Below are 21777 nucleotides of genomic sequence, written 5' to 3' on the forward strand. Positions count from 1 at the left end.
GCTATGATAATAAGCCCTATGGGGTACGTTAGTGTAGATTTACTTTGGGGGACAGAAATGGACTCCTACTGTACCCCTATTTATGACAGTGTATTGTATGGAAAGTTGTATTTGAATTTGAGGAAGGAAAACAGTGGACTTGGTTTCATATTTCCTCATTAGAATGATGGACAGATAACTTCTCTATATCATCTCAACACAAACAAACTTTTCCTTCAGTCAGTCGTGTTGGGTGATGATCACTGTATATCAGATTATATCAGGTAAGATCTTCTTTCTGCTTATAATGATCCTCATCACTCTCTTTATGTCAAAAACATGTATTGATATGTGTGTGTTACAGTTGTGTAGTTATAATTGATTTGTGTGTAGTTATAGTTGAGTAATTTGGGCAATTATAGTAATTTGAGTAATTATAGTTAAATAACTCCAGAGCACTTGTAGATATTCAACAATTTTCAGGTCTGATGTTTTTGGGAAACAGCTTGTGATTCTAAGATTATTTGTGATGCTTAATTTCTAGGAAAACAACAGAGCATTATTTCATGCAACGCTATCTCACGACCGATTTATCTAAACCCCAGTGACGGGTTTAGGGACGGGGTCAGGCGTATAGCTTATATCTCCTAGGAATTGATCGAGTTGTTTCATCCTTTATTGCATTATGCTTGACAATAACAGATATAAAAGTCTCAATTTGAACTCTAATTCAAAATCAAATGCTGTGGAATGTTTTACACGTGTGTTTGAAACAAAGAGTCTTTTTATAAGTCATGTGTCAATGCAATGGCTAATTTGTTTATTCTCTAACTGTAAAGGAAACTCGTCCTCTGAACTGGTTTGTGGATAAACAGAAATAAACTGACAATGGCTTCCTTTCATAAAGGTGAGTATTCTTCTTGTGTTTAAAGGTTGCCTCTGCAGTTGTTTTGCAGAAGATAAAAGCTGTATGACTAATTTCAAGTAAGAATAACGTTTTAATGCTAACGTTTTTAGAACGTTTAACAATGACATGTTGGCACAACGTTCTACTAACGTTTTTGATAATTTTGAGAGAACTTTTATCTAAGTTAATCAGCATTGTGATAAAAGTGTCTAATTCATACAACAAGTAAAATGCACTCAACTTAAATGAATACTGATATCCTGTTGAATACATAATTCTTTTATATTCTGGGATTTGTTTTTTTCAGACCATAAAAAATATTTTAACAAAATAGTTTGTCAGTGTATTGTGTCATTAGTTGTGTCACTGGATATACAAATACTGTTTCTGAAGTTGATTTGCATAACAAAAAGCTTTATGACTAATTTGTAATGAATAATATATGTTTTCTCAGACTCAATATATACAATTTCAGTTGTTTTTATTGACTTTTTCTTCATATTTCAGGTTTTATGAAAACTCATCCTCTCATCTCTGCTATTCTGTGTAAGTCTAAACAGTGTTTTGCTTTGTGTCTGTATGCTGATGTAATGACCAGTGAATCAGATCTGGTTTATCCTTCACGTCACTTCACACAGTAAATTCCCCAGTGTTGAATTACCATCGCTCAGTGTTCATAAGGGAAACTCCAGCAGAGTGTTCAAAGAAACTCAGAAGCAGTGTTAGAGTTAATGAGATAATTAAGAGATTAATTGAGTGATGATTGTTTGATTATTGAAGAAACCTGATGATAACAAGCAGAAACCATGAAGAAAAGAGAAACAAAAGAACTACAAGGCCATCCTTAAAAATATTTCAACTTCATACTTCAACCACAGCTTAATATGAAATAAACTGGAAAAAATTTAATCTATATTTCAAACCAGACTGACTTCTTTTCTGTCGTTAGACAGAAGATAGACAATACAATATACTGTGAAAGAAAAAGTCATGATGACAGAACTTTCATTTTTGGGTGAACTATTATTTTAAGTACAAGCTTATATTTATATATGTTTATTTATATTTCATTGCGTCCTAAACATGTTGATTCATTTGTATTTATAATTATTTTTTAGATGTCTTAAGACTGTACTTGGCCTTTTCATCTGTCTCACCGGTGACGACTGCAATAGGTAATGTACACTGAAATTTTTTTTTGTCATTTGAACTTAGAAAATGTACTTCATGTGGAAACATCTACAATAACTGGTTGAAATGTTGAAATGAAGCGGAGGGGATACACCGCTCTACAGTAATTTGAAAGTGATTGCACTACCAGTTTTGGCCACAATCTTACATAGTTCCTTTAAAGGGATAGTTCACCCAAAAATGAAAATTCTGTCATCATTTACTCACCCTCAAGTTGTTTCAAACCTGTATGAATTTCTTTTTTCTGCTGAACACAAAAGAAGATATTTTGAAAAATGTCGGTAACCAAACAGTTGATGGACCCCATTGACTTCCATAGTATATATATATTTTTTTTTTATAACAAAACAGGTCCATCAACTGTTTGGTTACCGACATTTTTCAAAATATCTTCTTTTGTGTTCAGCAGAAAAAAGAAATTCATACAGGTTTGAAACAACTTGAGGGTGAGTAAATGATGACAGAATTTTCATTTTTGGGTGAACTATCCCTTTAAGATTACTGATTATAACTGATTTCAACCAACCTAAAAAAACAAGGTTTTATTGAAGCATAACTGTCAGTAGATATAACCTGTGAACCTGTAGATATAGCCAATGAAATAAAGTAACACACAAAAAATGGACAGGAAATAGGCCTATATTAAAATATCAAATATGAATATGAATATCTTATTCTTCATTCAGTTCTGAACAGAATCAGATTTAACAGATTTTTTAAACACTTATCAAAATAGAGTAGTGCTACAGCGCTATTATTATCAGAGCATGTGAGCAGAAAGCAGGGAGAGGACGAGTGAACGAGAGGATAGCGTCATTTACCAGCGTTGCCCAGCACTGCTACACACACCATGTTAAAGCACAGAAGATTTGCAAACAGAAACAAGTCCAGAGAAATTTTCCACAGCACATTTTTAAGCAGACTTTGCTTTTACACACACTGTGGAGAACACACACACACAGCGGAGAGCACACACACACACACACACACACACACACACACACACACACACACACACACACACACACACACACAGCGGAGAGCACACACACACACACACAGCGGAGAGCACACACACACACACACACACACACACACACACACACACACACACACACACACACACACACACACACAGAGTGGAGAGCACACACACACACACACACACACACACACAGAGTGGAGAGCACACACACACACACACACACACACAGTGGAGAGCACACACACACACACACACACACACACACACACACAGTGGAGAGCACACACACACACAGCGGAGAGCACACACACACACACACAGTGGAGAGCACACACACACACACACAGTGGAGAGCACACACACACACACAGTGGAGAGCACACACACACACAGTGGAGAGCACACACACACACACACACACACACACACACACACACACACACACACACACACACAGTGGAGAGCACACACACACACACACACACAGTGGAGAGCACACACACACACACACACACACACAGTGGAGAGCACACACACACACACACACACAGTGGAGAGCACACACACACACACACACACACACACACACACACACACACACACAGTGGAGAGCACACACACACACACACACACACACACACACACACACACAGTGGAGAGCACACACACACACACACACAGTGGAGAGCACACACACACACACACACACAGTGGAGAGCACACTCAAACACACACACACACACACACACACACACAGTGGAGAGCACACACACACACACACACACACAGTGGAGATCACACACACACACACACAGTGGAGAGAGCACGCACACACACACACACACACACACACACACAGCGGAGAGCACACACACACACACACACAGTGTTGCCTTTGGCTTGCTCAGTTGGGGATATTTTGGGGATATTTAATTTTATTTTATCAATCAATAAATTCCTCTTGAAACAAACTTTGTTGTATTATTTTAATTTAATACTGTGAAGCTGCTTTGATACAATCTGTATTGTGAAAAGCGCTATACAAATATACTTGACAAAGTGGAGAGCACACACACACACACACACAGTGGAGAGCGCACACACACAGTGGAGAGCGCACACACACAGCGGAGAGCGCACACACAGGGCGGAGAGCACACACACATACACACAGTGGAGAGCACACACACACATACACAGTGGAGAGCACACACACACACACACACACAGTGGAGAGCACACACACACACACACACACACAGTGGAGAGCACACACACACACACACAGCGGAGAGCGCACACACACACACACACACACACACACACACACACACAGCAGAGAGCACACACACACACAGCGGAGAGCGCGCACACACACACACACACACAGTGGAGAGCACACACACACAGCGGAGAGAGCACGCACACACACACAGTGGAGAGCACACACACACACAGTGGAGAGCACACACACACACACACACACACACACAGTGGAGAGCACACACACACAGTGGAGAGCACACACACACACAGCGGAGAGAGCACGCACACACACACACACACACACAGTGGAGAGCACACACACACACAGCGGAGAGAGCACGCACACACACACAGTGGAGAGCACACACACACAGTGGAGAGCACACACACACAGTGGAGAGCACACACACACAGTGGAGAGCACACACACACAGTGGAGAGCACACACACACACACACACACAGTGGAGAGCACACACACACACACACACACACACACACACACACACACACAGTGGAACATGAGCAGTCGCTTTGAGGTTGTGTATCTTCAGAAGTGGAACACAAACATAGACAGTATATAAACCACACTCACTCACACACACACACACACACACACACACACACACACACACACACAGCGGAGAGCAAACACAGTGGAGAACACACACACACACACACAGCGGAGAGCACACACACACACACACACAGTGGAACACGAGCAGTAGTTTTGAGGTTGTGTATCTTCGGAAGTGGAACACAAAGCTTTTCTTCTTCTTTGTCCTTCAGAGCAGAGGTCCTGTAGCTGACCCGAGTCACGACTATAGACAGTATATAAACTGGACACAGCGACCCCATAGGTTTCAACGGAGAAAAGTGAAGCAAATTAGAAGCAGTCACTTCCTGATGGTCGAGCGAACTGCGCAGACTCAAACTGAGCTTGACGACGTAGATGTGACGTGAGCAACCTGTCTGTCTTCTAGTAGCTGTGCCGAGAGAAATCTGAATCATTCCCTTCCGAAACTTGCAGAGACGGAGAGCGTGAGTAGGAGCTGTCCATGAGCTAGGAGCAGGAGAAACTTTACGATTCTCTATGGGCTTCTCCCTTGACTTTATCGGACTTAATGCCTCCACGTCCCCCCGATTGACTGCGAGCGTCTCCTCCTGTCTATACGGTCATTTCCAGAGAGTCACGTGATTATGACGCAATCGTTAGCCTATTTTTACAAAAACTGCTTCTACGTGGCCATAACGTAAGATACAAGGTAATGGAGCATTTTATACATTGTCGTGTTTCTTTAGAAATAAATAATGGACAAATGGAGTCTTTAAACGCCTCAGGTGTAAAGTTATTCGCTGTCAAAGTGACGCCAAAATGAATGGGAGTCAATGGGATGCTAACAGCAGGTGAAGGCTTGTTAGCCAATGGCGGCCGCCGGGGGTGGTACGGAAATCGAGAGCTCGATTACCCCCCTGGATTACCCCCCTGAACACAAAGCTTTTCTTCTTCTTTGTCCTTCAGAGCAGAGGTCCTGTAGCTGACACGAGTCATGACTATACTGCCCTCTATAGGACTGGTGCAGTCGGAGTGCGCATGTGTCGAATCTGTCCATCCTGAGCTTTAGTGGACACTTCTCTGAGCACCTCGTGTCTGATCTCTTCTCAGTTCAAACACTGACTGTCACTGAGTGAACGACAGATCTCTGTCTCTCTCTCTCAATAGTGCTAGTTTAGAGTCAGACCCGATCAAACCACTCATACAGTGTTGCTGAGGACACTACTGGAATAAAACACTTCACATGCGGCAGAGAAACTTTTTTTATTTTTTATTATTATTATTTGCATATGAAATATTGAGGAAACTGAATGTCAGATTGTTACTTTAATATTAGTTTATGGATTCCCGCTGAAAACCTGGCAATGGTAATTTTGAAATGGTAATTTTTAGACCAAGAAAATGGAAATAAAATCTTTAAAAAATAGTAATAATAATAATATGTACATGATTATACTGGTGTGTAACGTGTTGATGTTTAAATAATCCTATAAATGCATTTGAAAAAATATTGTGGATCGAAATGAATTCGTTACATTTTGTAATAAAACATGTTTTTCAGAAACTTGTTAATTTCTTAATATATTTCCATAACAGCTAATCTCTCTGCAGACCCCTGCTACAACTACACTGAGCTGAACGATACATGGAGATCCATCAATAATACATATGGCTTACATTCATACTACATGTGTGACACGTCTGTCTCCTGGAGCGGCTGGTATCGTCTCTTCATTAACGGCCTGAGCGCTCATATCCCAGACACATGTGTTGCTGTGTACAGCTGTGGCACTGATATCGCACTATGGATACGTGGTGGACACCCAACCGTAACAGATGGAGTCGTCACTCGAGATGTCTGCGGTAATGATGGTGGTTACTGCTGCTATTACGGGTCTTTTCCCATTAAAGTCAAAGCCTGTCCAGACAATTATTATGTCTATGAGCTGGTTAGTCCACCTCACTGCAATCTTGCATACTGTGCAGGTAATTATATTCACATGAGCTCTTTCTACACACTCATGATATTTGTGTCTCTGTTCATTAATCACTATTCATCCAAACTTTCAGACACTGGCAGCATTAACACCAGCTCTACAACTGTCACACCAGTGACCATCTCACCTGGTAATGTTACACACTGTGTCTCTATTGGCTTATTTTCTGAATGTTTTCTAATGTATGTAGGCTACAGATCAGGGCTGCATTTCCCAAAAGCATCGTAAGCCTAAGTTGATCGTAGAACAACTGACACAATCTCTACGATCAACTTAGGCTTACGATGCTTTTAGGAAACGCCGCTCTGTATCATTGGATAGATGTGTGTGTGTCACACATCACTATAATTAAAAACTCCAGCTGTTGTTGCCAGTACTTTACTGTAGAAAATACAGTAGCAACATATTGTTCTCTCCAAATGATTTGTTAATCCATACAGTGATTTCTCAGGGTCATTATTGTATGTCTTGCTCGTGTGTCAGCGTTATTTAAATAAATGTTTATTTTATAATAAACCATAAAGCTTCCCAGCAAACAGAGTTTAGTTACAAGAACGTTCTCCAATATTCAGAGTTGGTTCTGGGAACGTGAAAAATGTCCATTTAACAAATGTCCAAAATGTTATTTGAAGGTTAGTGTGATGTTCCTGAAACAATCGTTCAAACTCCTGCTGTGAACAAGCACTGAAAGAGAGAGTAATAAGAACACAAACTACAACTTTATTCAGACACAGCCTTAGATGAACTGAAGATAAAAGACATTCACTCTCTGGAGATCTGATTAAACAACTCCACAAACAGCATTACCAGCTTCACTTATTACTAACCAGACTGACTTTATTTCTGTCACACGTCTACAGAAGATCTTACTGAGAATTAACAGAGGTTTAGATGTTGATGAATGATTGTTTCGTTTGACGTCACCATTGATCTCCATCAGCGTTTACTTTAGTTGTGCTCGTGACACTTGATGTTTAAGTCTCTTTTGTTTCAGTCTTTGCAGTTTTCAGAAAACGTCACCATTGTTGTGTTTCATATGCCGAATGTTGATGTGTGTGAGTGTATAAGCGACACTAAACAAGTTTTAAACAAAGTTAGCAATGACAGTGTTATTTCCACAAACTCTGACATCATCATTCAGCATCTGAAACACAGCAATAGAGTTACAATCAATCTTTATCATTTCAGCTGAGTTTAATACTTCTCAATATTGCTTCAATTCTGTAAGTCAACAATGACAGAAAAAGCAGTTGTTGGACATTAAAGCTGCCATGTTGATCTGATTTACCAATGTAGAAAAGTTTTCTGAAAACTTTTAAAATGGCTGATAAAAAAAGTAACTTAACAATTGTCAAGAGCCTGGGTTATCGTTCATTTGCTGTGGTGAATTTGAACATGGATTTTTATTCTTATTCTGCATGTATTCACAGACATTTCATGCAGGGTTTGGTTATGAATATTTGCCTCAAAAGTCCTGGAAATGTATTTATAGAAATGTATGAAACCTGTAGATTGTTCTCAGGAGTGTCTGGCTGTCATTCACTGTACAGTAGCTCTGAATATTCCACAATTCATAGTCAGAAACAGTCCTTGTGTTTTTAATGATAAAGAACTATAAAATATAGAAATTCTGCTTCATTTAGATGTTGATCAGCATCTCTCATTCATCCCTCATTCATCTCCAGGGCCGTGCAGAGACCTCTGGAGGGGCAGGTGCTCAAAGTATAAAAGGGGGCACATGGAACAAGGCTTTAAATAGGGCTGTGCTCAAAATATCAATACAGCAATATATAAATATGGATGATTCTGTATCGATACGGCAGCAAATGCATTGATGCAGTTTTGAAAAAGAAACAGGAAAGACTAATTTTAAGTTTAAAAGTTAAAATTTTTTAATAATTATGTGTACATATTAATAACTCTGGGATTAGAAACTGAAGTATCTTAAGTTGCCCCAACCTGATGGCTTTTCCTTCTCTGTTATAGCCTACAGAATAATAAAGAACAGCTGTAATAGTAAACTGTGTAGGACAAAATCAACGTGGCCCACGTTTCGTACAGTACAGTATAGTTTTATTTAATGCCATGTCAGCATCTGTGGCTACTTTCATGGCATAAACAGATTTACAAAAATACAAGAGTTACATTTATACAATGAAAATAAAAACAAAGCAAACAGAAAAAAATACAGCAATGAATACTTTACAATATTTTTAACATTAATGTGATACCTGTTTCTGGTAAATTCTTACTAAAGTCCTTAAGTGAGTTTGCTGCCTTTGCTGCTGCTGCTGCTGCTGCTGCTGATGATGATGATGATGATGATGATGATGATGATGATGATGATACTGCTGGAGTTGATCTGAGACTGTAGACATTAAAACAAACATATAGGAGATATATTAGCTGATTAAACCATTTTTATGTGACCATGACAAGATGTAAAGATAGCTGACAGTGTTTGGAACTGGCTCACTAGCTCACTGACCTGCTGTAAAGCTGACTCTGCCCAGGCTGTTAGGGGAGATGTTCACAGAGGCTGCTGCACACAAAACATAAGATACTGGTAAGTCTTACCAGTGTTGTGATCATTTTTAAGGCACTCTACGTTTTTTAAATAAATATTGTAATAATAATAATAGTTTAAAGTATAAATAACATAAAAAGACCAGACCCCTCGACACCCGTGAAACTTTTCTCCCTAAACAGCAAGCTAACGTAACTTCTACAGCCTACACACAGACAGCAATGTAAACAACATTTCTGCATGCTCTCTTCACGTCGTTCTTGTAAAATAATAATAATAAGTAAACAAACATCATAAGCACTTCGCTGAGAATGAAACACCACTTACCAGCAGCCGCAGAGTTGAAGATATCCTGTGGTAGCGCGCGTAGCCGCGCGAATTTTAAAAATGCGCGTGCAGCGTGAGGAATCGTCCCGGTTGAGTTCGTCAGGTGAAAGGTGGGTCATTTTATTTACGGCTAAATTATTATTCATTAATTTTTACTAATAGTTAGATTGGGCAGGCATCCACAAAAGGGCCTTTAATTACAAAAAAGGAGAGAAAATTTTGCCTTGGAAAAAAAAGGGCACTTTGCTCGAGCACCCAACGTTTTTGCTCGTTCATCTCTCTTTCATCCCTCATTCATCTCTCTTTCATCCCTCATCCATCTCTCATTCATCTCTCATTCATCTCTCTTTCATCTCTTATTCATCTCTCTTTCATCCCTCATTCATCTCTCTTTCATCCCTCATCCATCTCTCATTCATCTCTCATTCATCTCTCATTCATCCCTCATTCATCTCTCTTTCATCCCTCATCCATCTCTCATTCATCTCTCATTCATCTCTCTTTCATCTCTTATTCATCTCTCTTTCATCTCTCATTCATCTATCGTTCATCTCATTCATCTCTCATTCATGCCTCATTCATCCCTCATTCATCTCTCATTCATGCCTCATTCATCTCTCTCATTCATCTCTCTTTCATCCCTCATTCATCTCTCATTCATCTCTCTCATTCATCTCTCTTTCATCCCTCATTCATCTCTCATTCATCTCTCTTTCATCTCTCATTCATCTCTAATTCATGCCTCATTCATCTCTCATTCATCCCTCATTCATCTCTCTTTCATCCCTCATTCATCTCTCTTTCATCTCTCATTCATCTCTCATTCATCTCTCGTTCATCTCGTTCATCTCGTTCATCTCATTCATCTCTCATTCATGCCTCATTCATCTCTCATTCATCTCTCTCATTCATCTCTCTTTCATCCCTCATTCATCTCTCATTCATCTCTCATTCATGCCTCATTCATGCCTCATTCATCTCTCATTCATCCCTCATTCATCCCTCATTCATCTCTCTCATTCATCTCTCTTTCATCCCTCATTCATCTCTCTCATTCATCTCTCTTTCATCCCTGATTCATCTCTCATTCATCTCTCTCATTCATCTCTCATTCATCCCTCATTCATCTCTCATCCATCTCTCATTCATTCCTCATTCATCTCTCTCATTCATCTCTCTCATCCATCCCTCTCATTCATCCCTCATTCATCTCTCATTCATCTCTCTCATTCATCCCTCTCATTCATCCCTCATTCATCTCTCATTCATCTCTCTCATTCGTCTCTCATTCATCTCTCTCATTCGTCTCTCTCATTCGTCTCTCTCATTCGTCTCTCATTCATCTCTCTCATTCGTCTCTCTCATTCGTCTCTCTCATTCATCCCTTGTTCATCTCTCATTCATCTCTCATTCATCTCTCATTCATCCCTCATTCATCTCTCATTCATCCCTCTTTCATCTCTCATTCATCCCTCATTCATCTCTCATTCATCTCTCATTCATCTCTCATTCATCCCTCATTCATCTCTCTCATTCATCTCTCATTCATCTCTCATTCATCTCTCATTCATCTCTCTCATTCATCCCTCTCATTCATCTCTCATTCATCCCTCATTCATCCCTCATTCATCTCTCATTCATCCCTCTTTCATCTCTCATTCATCCCTCATTCATCTCTCATTCATCCCTCTTTCATCTCTCATTCATCCCTCATTCATCTCTCATTCATCTCTCATTCATCTCTCATTCATCCCTCATTCATCTCTCTCATTCATCTCTCTCATTCATCTCTCATTCATCTCTCATTCATCACTCATTCATCTCTCATTCATCTCTCTCATTCATCCCTCTCATTCATCTCTCATTCATCTCTCTCATTCATCCCTCTCATTCATCTCTCATTCATCTCTCTCATTCGTCTCTCTCATTCGTCCCTCATTCATCTCTCTCATTCGTCTCTCATTCATCTCTCTCATTCGTCTCTCTCATTCGTCTCTCTCATTCGTCTCTGTCATTCATCCCTCGTTCATCTCTCATCCATCTCATTCGTCTCTGTCATTCATATGTTTCTTGTTGTATTTGTATTTGTATATGTGCACTGGAAGCTTCAGTACCAAGAAAAATTCCTTGTGGGTGCAAGCACACTTGGCAATAAAGCTCTTTCTGATTCTGATTCTGATCCCTCGTTCATCTCTCATTCATCCCTCTTTCATCTCTCATTCATCCCTCATTCATCTCTCATTCATCTCTCATTCATCTCTCATTCATCCCTCATTCATCTCTCTCATTCATCTCTCATTCATCTCTCATTCATCTCTCTCATTCGTCCCTCATTCATCTCTCTCAATCGTCTCTCATTCATCTCTCTCATTCATCTCTCATTCATCTCTCATTCATCCCTCATTCATCTCTCATTCATCCCTCTTTCATCTCTCATTCATCCCTGATTCATCTATCATTCATCTCTCATTCATCTTTCATTCATCCCTCATTCATCTCTCTCATTCATCTCTCATTCATCTCTCATTCATCTCTCTCATTCGTCCCTCATTCATCTCTCTCATTCGTCTCTCATTCATCTCTCTCATTCGTCTCTCTCATTCGTCTCTCTCATTCGTCTCTGTCATTCATCCCTCGTTCATCTCTCGTTCATCTCTCATTCATCTCTCATTCATCTCTCATTCATCCCTCATTCATCTCTCATTCATCCCTCTTTCATCTCTCATTCATCCCTCATTCATCTCTCATTCATCCCTCTTTCATCCCTCATTCATCTCTCATTCATCTCTCATACATCTCTCTCATTCATCCCTCTCATTCATCTCTCATTCATCTCTCATTCATCCCTCATTCATCTCTCATTCATCCCTGATTCATCTCTCATTTATCTCTCATTCATCTCTCATTCATCCCTCATTCATCTCTCATTCATCCCTCATTCATCTCTCATACATCTCTCTCATTCATCCCTCTCATTCATCCCTCTCATTCATCTCTCTCATTCATCTCTCATACATCTCTCTCATTCATCCCTCTCATTCATCCCTCTCATTCATCTCTCTCATTCATCCCTCATTCATCTCTCTCATTCATCCCTCATTCATCTCTCGTTCATCTCTCGTTCATCTCTCGTTCATCTCTCGTTCATCTCTCGTTCATCCCTCGTTCTTCTCTCATTCATCTCTCATTCATCTCTCATTCATCCCTCATTCATCCCTCGTTCATTCCTCGTTCATCTTTCGTTCATCCCTCATTCATCTCTCATTCATCTCTCATTCATCCCTCATTCATCTCTCATACATCTCTCTCATTCATCCCTCTCATTCATCTCTGTCATTCATCTCTCATTCATCTCTCATTCATCTCTCATTCATCCCTCATTCATCTCTCATACATCCCTCGTTCATCCCTCGTTCATCCCTCGTTCTTCTCTCATTCATCTCTCATTCATCTCTCATTCATCCCTCATTCATCCCTCGTTCATCCCTCGTTCATCTCTCGTTCATCCCTCATTCATCTCTCATTCATCTCTCATTCATCCCTCATTCATCTCTCATACATCTCTCTCATTCATCCCTCTCATTCATCTCTCTCATTCATCTCTCATTCATCTCTCATTCATCTCTCATTCATCTCTCTCATTCATCTCTCTCATCCCTCTCTCATTCATCTTATTCATCTTTCATTCATCTCTCATTCATCCCTTATTCATCTCTCTCATTCATCCCTCATTCATCTCTCATTCATCTCTCGTTCATCTCTCGTTCATCTCTCGTCCATCCCTCATTCATCTCTCATTCATCCCTCATTCATCTCTCATACATCTCTCTCATTCATCCCTCTCATTCATCCCTATCATTCATCTCTCTCATTCATCTCTCTCATCCCTTTCTCATTCATCTTATTCATCTCTCATTCATCTCTCATTCATCCCTTATTCATCTCTCTCATTCATCCCTCATTCATCTCTCATTCATCTCTCGTTCATCTCTCGTTCATCTCTCATTCATCTCTCATTCATCCCTCATTCATCTCTCATACATCTCTCTCATTCATCCCTCTCATTCATCCCTCTCTCATTCATCTTATTCATCTCTCATTCATCCCTTATTCATCTCTCTCATTCATCCCTCATTCATCTCTCATTCATCTCTCGTTCATATCTCGTTCATCCCTCGTTCATCTCTCGTTCATCCCTCATTCATCTCTCATTCATCCCTCATTCATCTCTCATACATCTCTCTCATTCATCCCTCTCATTCATCTCTCTCATTCATCTCTCTCATCCCTCTCTCATTCATCTTATTCATCTCTCATTCATCTCTCATTCATCCCTTATTCATCTCTCTCATTCATCCCTCATTCATCTCTCGTTCATCTCTCGTTCATCTCTCATTCATCCCTCATTCATCTCTCATACATCTCTCTCATTCATCCCTCTCATTCATCCCTCTCATTCATCTCTCTCATTCATCTCTCTCATCCCTCTCTCATTCATCTTATTCATCTCTCATTCATCTCTCATTCATCCCTTATTCATCTCATTCATCCCTCATTCATCTCTCATTCATCTCTCGTTCATCTCTCGTTCATCTCTCATTCATCCCTCGTTCATCCCTCATTCATCTCTCATTCATCCCTCATTCATCTCTCTCATTCATCCCTCGTTCATCTCTCATTCATCTCTCTCATTCATCCCTCGTTCATCCCTCGTTCATCTCTCATTCATCTCTCATTCATCCCTCATTCATCTCTCTCATTCATCTTATTTTCATCTCTCGTTCATCTCTCATTCATCTCTCATTCATCCCTCATTCATCTCTCTCATTCATCCCTCGTTCATCTCTCGTTCATCCCTCGTTCATCCCTCGTTCATCTCTCGTTCATCTCTCGTTCATCTCTCATTCATCTCTCATTCATCCCTCATTCATCTCTCATTCATCTCTCATTCATCCCTCGTTCATCTCTCGATCATCCCTCGTTCATCTCTCGTTCATCTCTCGTTCATCCCTCGTTCATCTCTCGTTCATTTCTCGTTCATCTCTCATTCATCCCTCATTCATCTTTCATTCATCCCTCATTCATCTCTCATTCATCCCTCGTTCATCTCTCATTCATCTCTCATTCATCCCTCATTCATCTCTAATTCATCCCTCATTCATCCCTCGTTCATCTCTCATTCATCTCTCGTGCATCCCTCGTTCATCTCTCATTCATTTCTCGTTCATCTCTCATTCATCCCTCGTTCATCTCTCTCATTCATCCCTCATTCATCCCTCATTCATCTCTCTCATTCATCCCTCGTTCAACTCTCATTCATCTCTCTCATTCATCCCTCGTTCATCTCTCTTTCATCTCTCATTCATATCTCTTATTCATCTCTCTCATTCATCCGTCATTCATCTCTTGTTCATCCCTCGTTCATCTCTCATTCATCCCTCATTCATCAGTCATTCATCTCTCGTTCATCCCTCGTTCATCTCTCATTCATCTCTCATTCATCCCTCATTCATCTCTCTCATTCATCCCTCGTTCATCTCTCATTCATCTCTCTCATTCATCCCTCGTTCATCTCTCTTTCATCTCTCGTTCATCTCTCATTCATCCCTCATTCATCCGTCATTCATCTCTCGTTCATCCCTCGTTCATCTCTCATTCATCCCTCATTCATCAGTCATTCATCTCTCGTTCATCCCTCGTTCATCTCTCATTTATCTCTCATTCATCCCTCATTCATCTCTCTCATTCATCTCTCTCATTCATCCCTCGTTCATCTCTCGTTCATCTCTCGTGCATCCCTCGTTCATCTCTCATTCATTTCTCGTTCATCTCTCATTCATCCCTCATTCATCAGTCATTCATCTCTCGTTCATCCCTCGTTCATCTCTCATTCATCTCTCATTCATCCCTCATTCATCAGTCATTCATCTCTCTCATTCATCCCTCGTTCATCTCTCTTTCATCTCTCATTCATCTCTCATTCATCTCTCTCATTCATCCGTCATTCATCTCTCATTCATCCCTCGTTCATTCGCTCTGTATGGATGAGAATGGCCTGTTATGATTGGCCGGATTAAAAACACATCTAATGGGATAATCTTTTTTTTTTTCATCCTTTTATTTTGGGTTAAAAAACAACCCAAAATATTTACACACAAATTCAGGGTGATTTACAAATATGTGACAATTTGCAAATGCAGGAAATGTAAAATTATTTTAAAAAATTGTGACCACGTTTTGGATTTGGAAATTGTATTTTGTAAATATATTTATATTGAGACTATAACTTACTGGTGTTTTCATAATGTATTTATAAGATATATATTTAATTTATAATATATAATCTATGTATAATACACTATATATATAATGTGTTTTCATGAACATATTTATAATTAGACTATGACTTCATATTGGTGTTTTCATAAGTTTATCTCTCTGCAGACCCCTGCTACAACTACACTGTGCTCGACAATCCATGGAGATCCATCAATAATACACATCCTTCAGTCATAAACTGTGACTACCATGTCTCCTGGAGCGGCTGGTATCGTCTCTTCATTAACAACACTAGCGCTCATATCCCAGACACGTGTGTTGCTCAGTCCAGCTGTGGCACTGATATCCCACTGTGGATACGTGGAGGACACCCAACAGTATCCGATGGAGTCGTCACTCGAGATGTCTGCGGTAACGCTGGGAGTTACTGCTGCTATTTCGGGTCTTTTCCCATTAAAGTCAAAGCCTGTCCAGGCAATTATTATGTCTATGAGCTGGTTAGTCCAACTATCTGCAATTCAGCATATTGTGCAGGTAATTATATTCACATGAGCTCTTTCTACACATTCAGGATATTTGTGTCTCTGTTCATTAATCACTATTCATCCAAACTTTCAGACACTGGCAGCATTAACACCGGCCCTACAACTGTCACACCAGTGACCATCTCACCTGGTAATCTCACCATCTCACATCTCACCCGGGGCTTTAACATTTCAAAGCCGCAATGTACAGAAAATCACACAAAGATATAGAAGAAAATGTATAATAACATTTTGGATCAATAAAACTAAGAAATAACATAAATAACTCCAGAAAGGCCACACTGCAGACAGGATTTACATTTCACATGCAAATCAAATTAAATCGGCTAAATTACCTGTGCGAGCAGGCTCTAAGTACACTGTAAAAAATGTATTGTCAAATTAACAGTAACTTACTGGCAACAATTATCCAGTAGTTGCTGTATTTCATTCAACAGTAAAATTACTGTAACACTAAATACAGTACTGTTAAGCATACTGTAAAATTAAATACATTATTTTACTGTAATTTTTTACCACGTTAAAACACAGTATTACACCGTTGATTTTTAATAATACTGTATAGTATTATACAGTTATGAAATGTTATTTTATTACTTTTATAGTGCTACTGTTTAACCTGTAGAATATGTAGAAAATCTGTAGGAATATTATTTTAACTGTTAATGGGAAATAGAAAAAAGAACAATTGAAGATTTAACTGCACAACAAAGTTTATTGTGTATTTTTAAACACTACATTAGTAGCAAGCGGTTTTCTGTGGTAACGAACGAATACTCTATAAAAGAGAATATCCTATAAAATGTCCTAATATCCTAATAACTCTATAAAATGTCCTGTATCAGAAGCTAAAGTAATAAATATTGAGAAGGCAAAAAGTCATTTCCACCCTTTTTAGATTTTTCTAAATACAGATTCAGACACAAATCATTTCTACAGATATGGGCTCCGCTGCACATCCCTAATATTACTCTTACCTTAATGATTTTTCCAATCATATTCTGCAAAGTTCCTGATGTAAGATGCAACGTGTGGATTCAAGGCCATGGTCTTCCTCCGAACAACCTTCCCACTCTTTCTGCTCACCTGGAACTGTGATGTTCATTTCGAATTTTCAGGATTTATCCTGACAAGAAACCTGTAAACACAATATATATATATATATATATATTTTCCAACTGAATCAAGAGTGATCACAATATGTAGCATCATCTGTAATAAGTCACATCACAATAGGGGATAAGCTCTAAACCATCACTTGTGCAAAATAAAAAGCCATTGGTGTTACTAGGTAATAGAAATCAATTTGTAACAAAAGTGTATGAATGAACATGGACTGAGGTAACTGCACAAGGTCCTGGCAGATCGCCAGGTCAGGTCCTCACAGACGTGTAAAAGAAAATTCGGATTTAGACAAAAATAAGCGCGAATAAATCAATAAGAGGAATCGGAAATTAAATTTCATAACAATAATTCTAATCCTAACCTTGGGTATCCGATTTCAGGATACATTGATCGATTTTCAATTCCCAACCATATGATATATAAAATAATGAACGCGCAGGCGCTTCCACCGACTTAAAATGGTAAATAACACAATTATTAGACCATTCTGACCTTATAAGAGGTTATAAGCAATCTATGTTTATAAAATTAAAATTATAAATCAAGTAGGCTAGCTATCAACATGAAGGAAATCCACGTTACAGGCGTTATAGAACATAAGCCGCGGGCAGTTCTTCTAAACTAACATTAACCTGCTACTATTTAGTTTGCATAAAAAAATATATAAAGATTCAACACTAACCATATATTTATGGCGAAAATTTCGCCGACAGACACAGCAACGCGATGCAAAGGCCTGCGCTCTCAACGTTACTCAGGGAACTGAAGAGTTATTCATAAAGCGGCAGCTTGTGGTTATTTTTCGCGGTCATTTCGTACAACTGTATTTAAATTTAAAAATGTCCCAAACTACATTGAAACCTAGAGTAGCCTATCATATTGTACACAGCTTATAGTAAAATGTTGAAAATAAATTAAATTAAATATCTAAATCCTGGTCATACATACAATAATTTTAAAGTTAGCCAGAATCCATGCATACAAATATTAAGATTTATTACTTAGCCTACCATATGACGAAGTTCCAGGTCGGCAGAAACGACAGCTCTATCGATGCACTGACACAACAGAAAAACTCATTCAAATGCGCTCTCATGCACCCCCCACTGACAGAAATTAAGACTGTTAATGGTCACCCAGTCCTGAAAATGTTTTATGTAAGGATAACGTTAGTAGGCTAGCAATTTTACTTCTGGAATTGTGTGTGGTGTTTTTCGCGGTCAGTTTGCACTGCTGCATTTAGATTTACAGTTACTAATAATTTCCCAGAATGCATTGAAAATCTACAGTAACATACTGTCAACTGTGTGCACAGTACATAACTGTTGAAAATACAAAATAATACTGTGAAAGTAACCAAATCTACAGTAACATACTGTACATAGGTTATACAGCAAGAAACTGTTGAGAAAAACAGTAAAATGCTGTGAAAACAACAGAAATCATTTACAGTGTAGGCTACAGCACAACATCGATGCACCGGAAAAATAAACAATTAATTTACTGAATTAGATTAGAACAGAATATACCTTTCTTATAAATAAAAATACAAAACGAAATAAATCAGAATCAAGTCACAAGATGAGGAGCAAATGTGTGCAAAATGCCTAAAGTGCAGGGGAACATATATTCAAAACACAAGCCACAAATAGTTAGATTAGATAACCCTGACAGATCAATAAATAAAATTAAAATAAATAAATTATTAAAATAACGATAGTAGCCAGAATTTTCAACTTTGTCTTTTTAACTGCAGAAACAACAATAAATGCTAAACTGGTGGCAGTCTTTTTAGCTAAAAATGTTCACAGCATCCAAAAATCAAATTAGAACTGGCTGAAAAGTTTTGAAATCACTTGTACCCATACCTGATCGAGAGAACAAATCCAGTCGTTCACTCTGTCTGTCCGTTGGAGTCTTTTCAAATTGTGCGCGCGGATAAAATACATTCTAAAACGTGAAAAGCGTTTACGGCTTAATCTCCTAAAATAGTTAAATTAAAATATCAAATTATGTAAAGAAAACGCTTTACTATAGGAGGAACACATTGCGTTCATATTCTGGGTTCATCTGCTTATCTGCACGTAGTATGGTTTCTTAATAAAGTGTGTACTGACATAAATTAAGCCACGTTAAAGTGCCTTTTAAGCGTTTTAAAAGAATGTCCCGTGGAAAACCAACTTGTTAACGTTGGCCGGCAGAAGTGCGATCGTGGTTTTCCTGATGCTACACAGCAAAATCCCCAGTGTTAAATCAACACTGCTCAGAGCAAACAACTCCACAAACAGCATTACCAGCTTCACTTATTACTAACCAGACTGACTTTATTTCTGTCATATGAACAGAGGTTTAGATGTTGATGTTTTAAAATGTTTGGCCACCATTGTGGTGATCGGTGTTTCCTTTAGTTGGGCAGTTTGAATCTTGGCATTTTAAGTACAGATTTGGTCTTTGTAACAGTATTTACCAAAGCACATAATTTGTTACAAAGAATGCCAAAAACAAAGGCGCTCAGGTGGTTTAGTTTTCATTATTATAAAGTAGAGTGATTCACTAAACTTTTCCCTGATCATAAGTTGTCATTTGTTATTAAAAAATAGCTTACACCTTTCTTGATACAGAGCAGACATTTTTATATACATTGCCGAATTTTTGGGAAAATCATTATTTTATATTATTTTTCATTTTTTGGAACAAACAGACATCAAGAAGCAGCATATGAATCTCAACAATGGTGACATGCTTTATGCTGCAATGCATGCTGGGAGCCAAGCGTCTTATACTATGATGCCTCCCAGAATGCATTGCGGCATACAAAGCATGTTACCATTGTTGAGATTCATATGTGGATTCTTGATGTCTGTGTGTTTGTCCAAAGATTACTTTCCCAGTAATAAAAAAATAAATAAAAATCAGCTTGATGTCTGATCTGAAGAAAGAAGTCAATGTTGTTAAAACATATATATTACTAACAAATAACCACTTTCAGTCAATGATAAAATGTTTAAACTTTATGATGTTGAAAACTTTAGGCCTATCACCTGACTGTCTTTGATTCTGGCTTTCCATGCAACAAATTATGTGTTTAAGTAAACACTGTTACAAAGACCATAAACTCCCATAAGAAGTCAAGAGTCAAATTGCACAACTAAAGGCAACACTGTTCACAATAATGGTGATTTTTTAATGGTGATTTTAAAACATCAACATCTAATCCTCTGTTAATTCTCAATAAGAACTGTAGACGTCTGACAGAAATAAAGTCAGTCTGGTTAGTAATAAGTGAAGCTGGTAATGCTGTTTGTGGAGTTGTTTAATCATCCTCTGCTGAGATCTTCACAGATTCAATGTCTTCTTTTTATCTTTAGTTGATTTAATCTAAGGCTGTGACTAAAAGTCAGTTGTAGTTCTTGTGTTTCTCTTTCCTTCAGTGATTCTGCTTGTTAACTGCAGGTGTTCATCACTAATGTTCAATCATCACTCAATTAATCACTTAATTATCTCATTAACTTTAACACTACTTTAGTGTTACTTTAACACTCTGTAGAGTGGAACCATATTTGCACTGAGCAGTGTTGATTTAACACTGGGGATTTTGCTGTGTAAATCCAGCCTTGGAGAATATCCTTTCTGATCCACACTTTAGATTTTCTTATCCCAGACATTGTTAAAGATTTAAATCCTTGCCGCCAATAAGACGCTCCTCTGTCTGTCGGTCACGGATTGAAAGTGAAACTTAAATCTGTCACGTGGGTGTTTTGATTTATTCATGCACGTTAAAAAATATTTATTAAAAGCTTCTTTCTTTGCACATGTTTATATACAGCATTATAATAATAGGCTGAATATTAACGTATTGACAGAAAACCGGTAGTTTTCTATGGCAATGACGTTGTGTTAGTATGCATACGCCAAATACAACAACAGCAACATGGAGGGGTTTGCAATACAGATGTTGTCTTATTTAAATATTACAACATGGAAATGTGTATCCGACACGCTGGACTACTGCGTCTTCTGTGGCAGCGACAGAACCGGAGATTTAGATATTTTGCTGTTCACATCAGCTAATTCTGATCGGATTTCAATCGGAT

At 38.6% G+C, this 21777-nt stretch overlaps 3 protein-coding genes across 3 annotated transcripts in view; all 3 read left to right on the top strand.

Annotated features, from left to right (window-relative positions):
* Window positions 1-21777, top strand: part of LOC309493630 (uncharacterized protein) — a 456302-nt gene that overhangs the window by 413221 nt on the left and 21304 nt on the right. Inside the window, exons 20-23 of the mRNA XM_082162775.1 lie at window positions 6495-6869; window positions 6954-7010; window positions 16179-16547; window positions 16632-16688. Of these exons, the coding sequence (XP_082018901.1) occupies window positions 6495-6869; window positions 6954-7010; window positions 16179-16547; window positions 16632-16688 (858 nt within the window). The remainder of the gene's footprint in view (window positions 1-6494; window positions 6870-6953; window positions 7011-16178; window positions 16548-16631; window positions 16689-21777) is intronic.
* Window positions 271-21777, top strand: part of LOC309493644 (uncharacterized protein) — a 78151-nt gene continuing 56644 nt past the window's right edge. Inside the window, exons 1-3 of the mRNA XM_082162815.1 lie at window positions 271-886; window positions 1394-1432; window positions 2005-2061. Coding sequence (XP_082018941.1) covers window positions 868-886; window positions 1394-1432; window positions 2005-2061 — 115 coding nt within the window. The 5' untranslated portion in view covers window positions 271-867. The remainder of the gene's footprint in view (window positions 887-1393; window positions 1433-2004; window positions 2062-21777) is intronic.
* Window positions 2231-6019, top strand: LOC309494706 (uncharacterized protein; the record flags this gene model as incomplete). The annotated part of the gene is made up of 3 exons (XM_082164118.1): window positions 2231-3772; window positions 4458-4606; window positions 5994-6019. The coding sequence occupies exons 1-3, from the start codon at window positions 2928-2930 to the stop codon at window positions 6017-6019; spliced, it is 1020 nt and encodes a 339-aa protein (XP_082020244.1). The 5' UTR covers window positions 2231-2927.

The sequence above is a fragment of the Leuciscus leuciscus genome (assembly GCF_965113295.1).
Source record: "Leuciscus leuciscus genome assembly, chromosome: 3".
NCBI classification, from domain to species: Eukaryota; Metazoa; Chordata; class Actinopteri; order Cypriniformes; family Leuciscidae; genus Leuciscus; species Leuciscus leuciscus.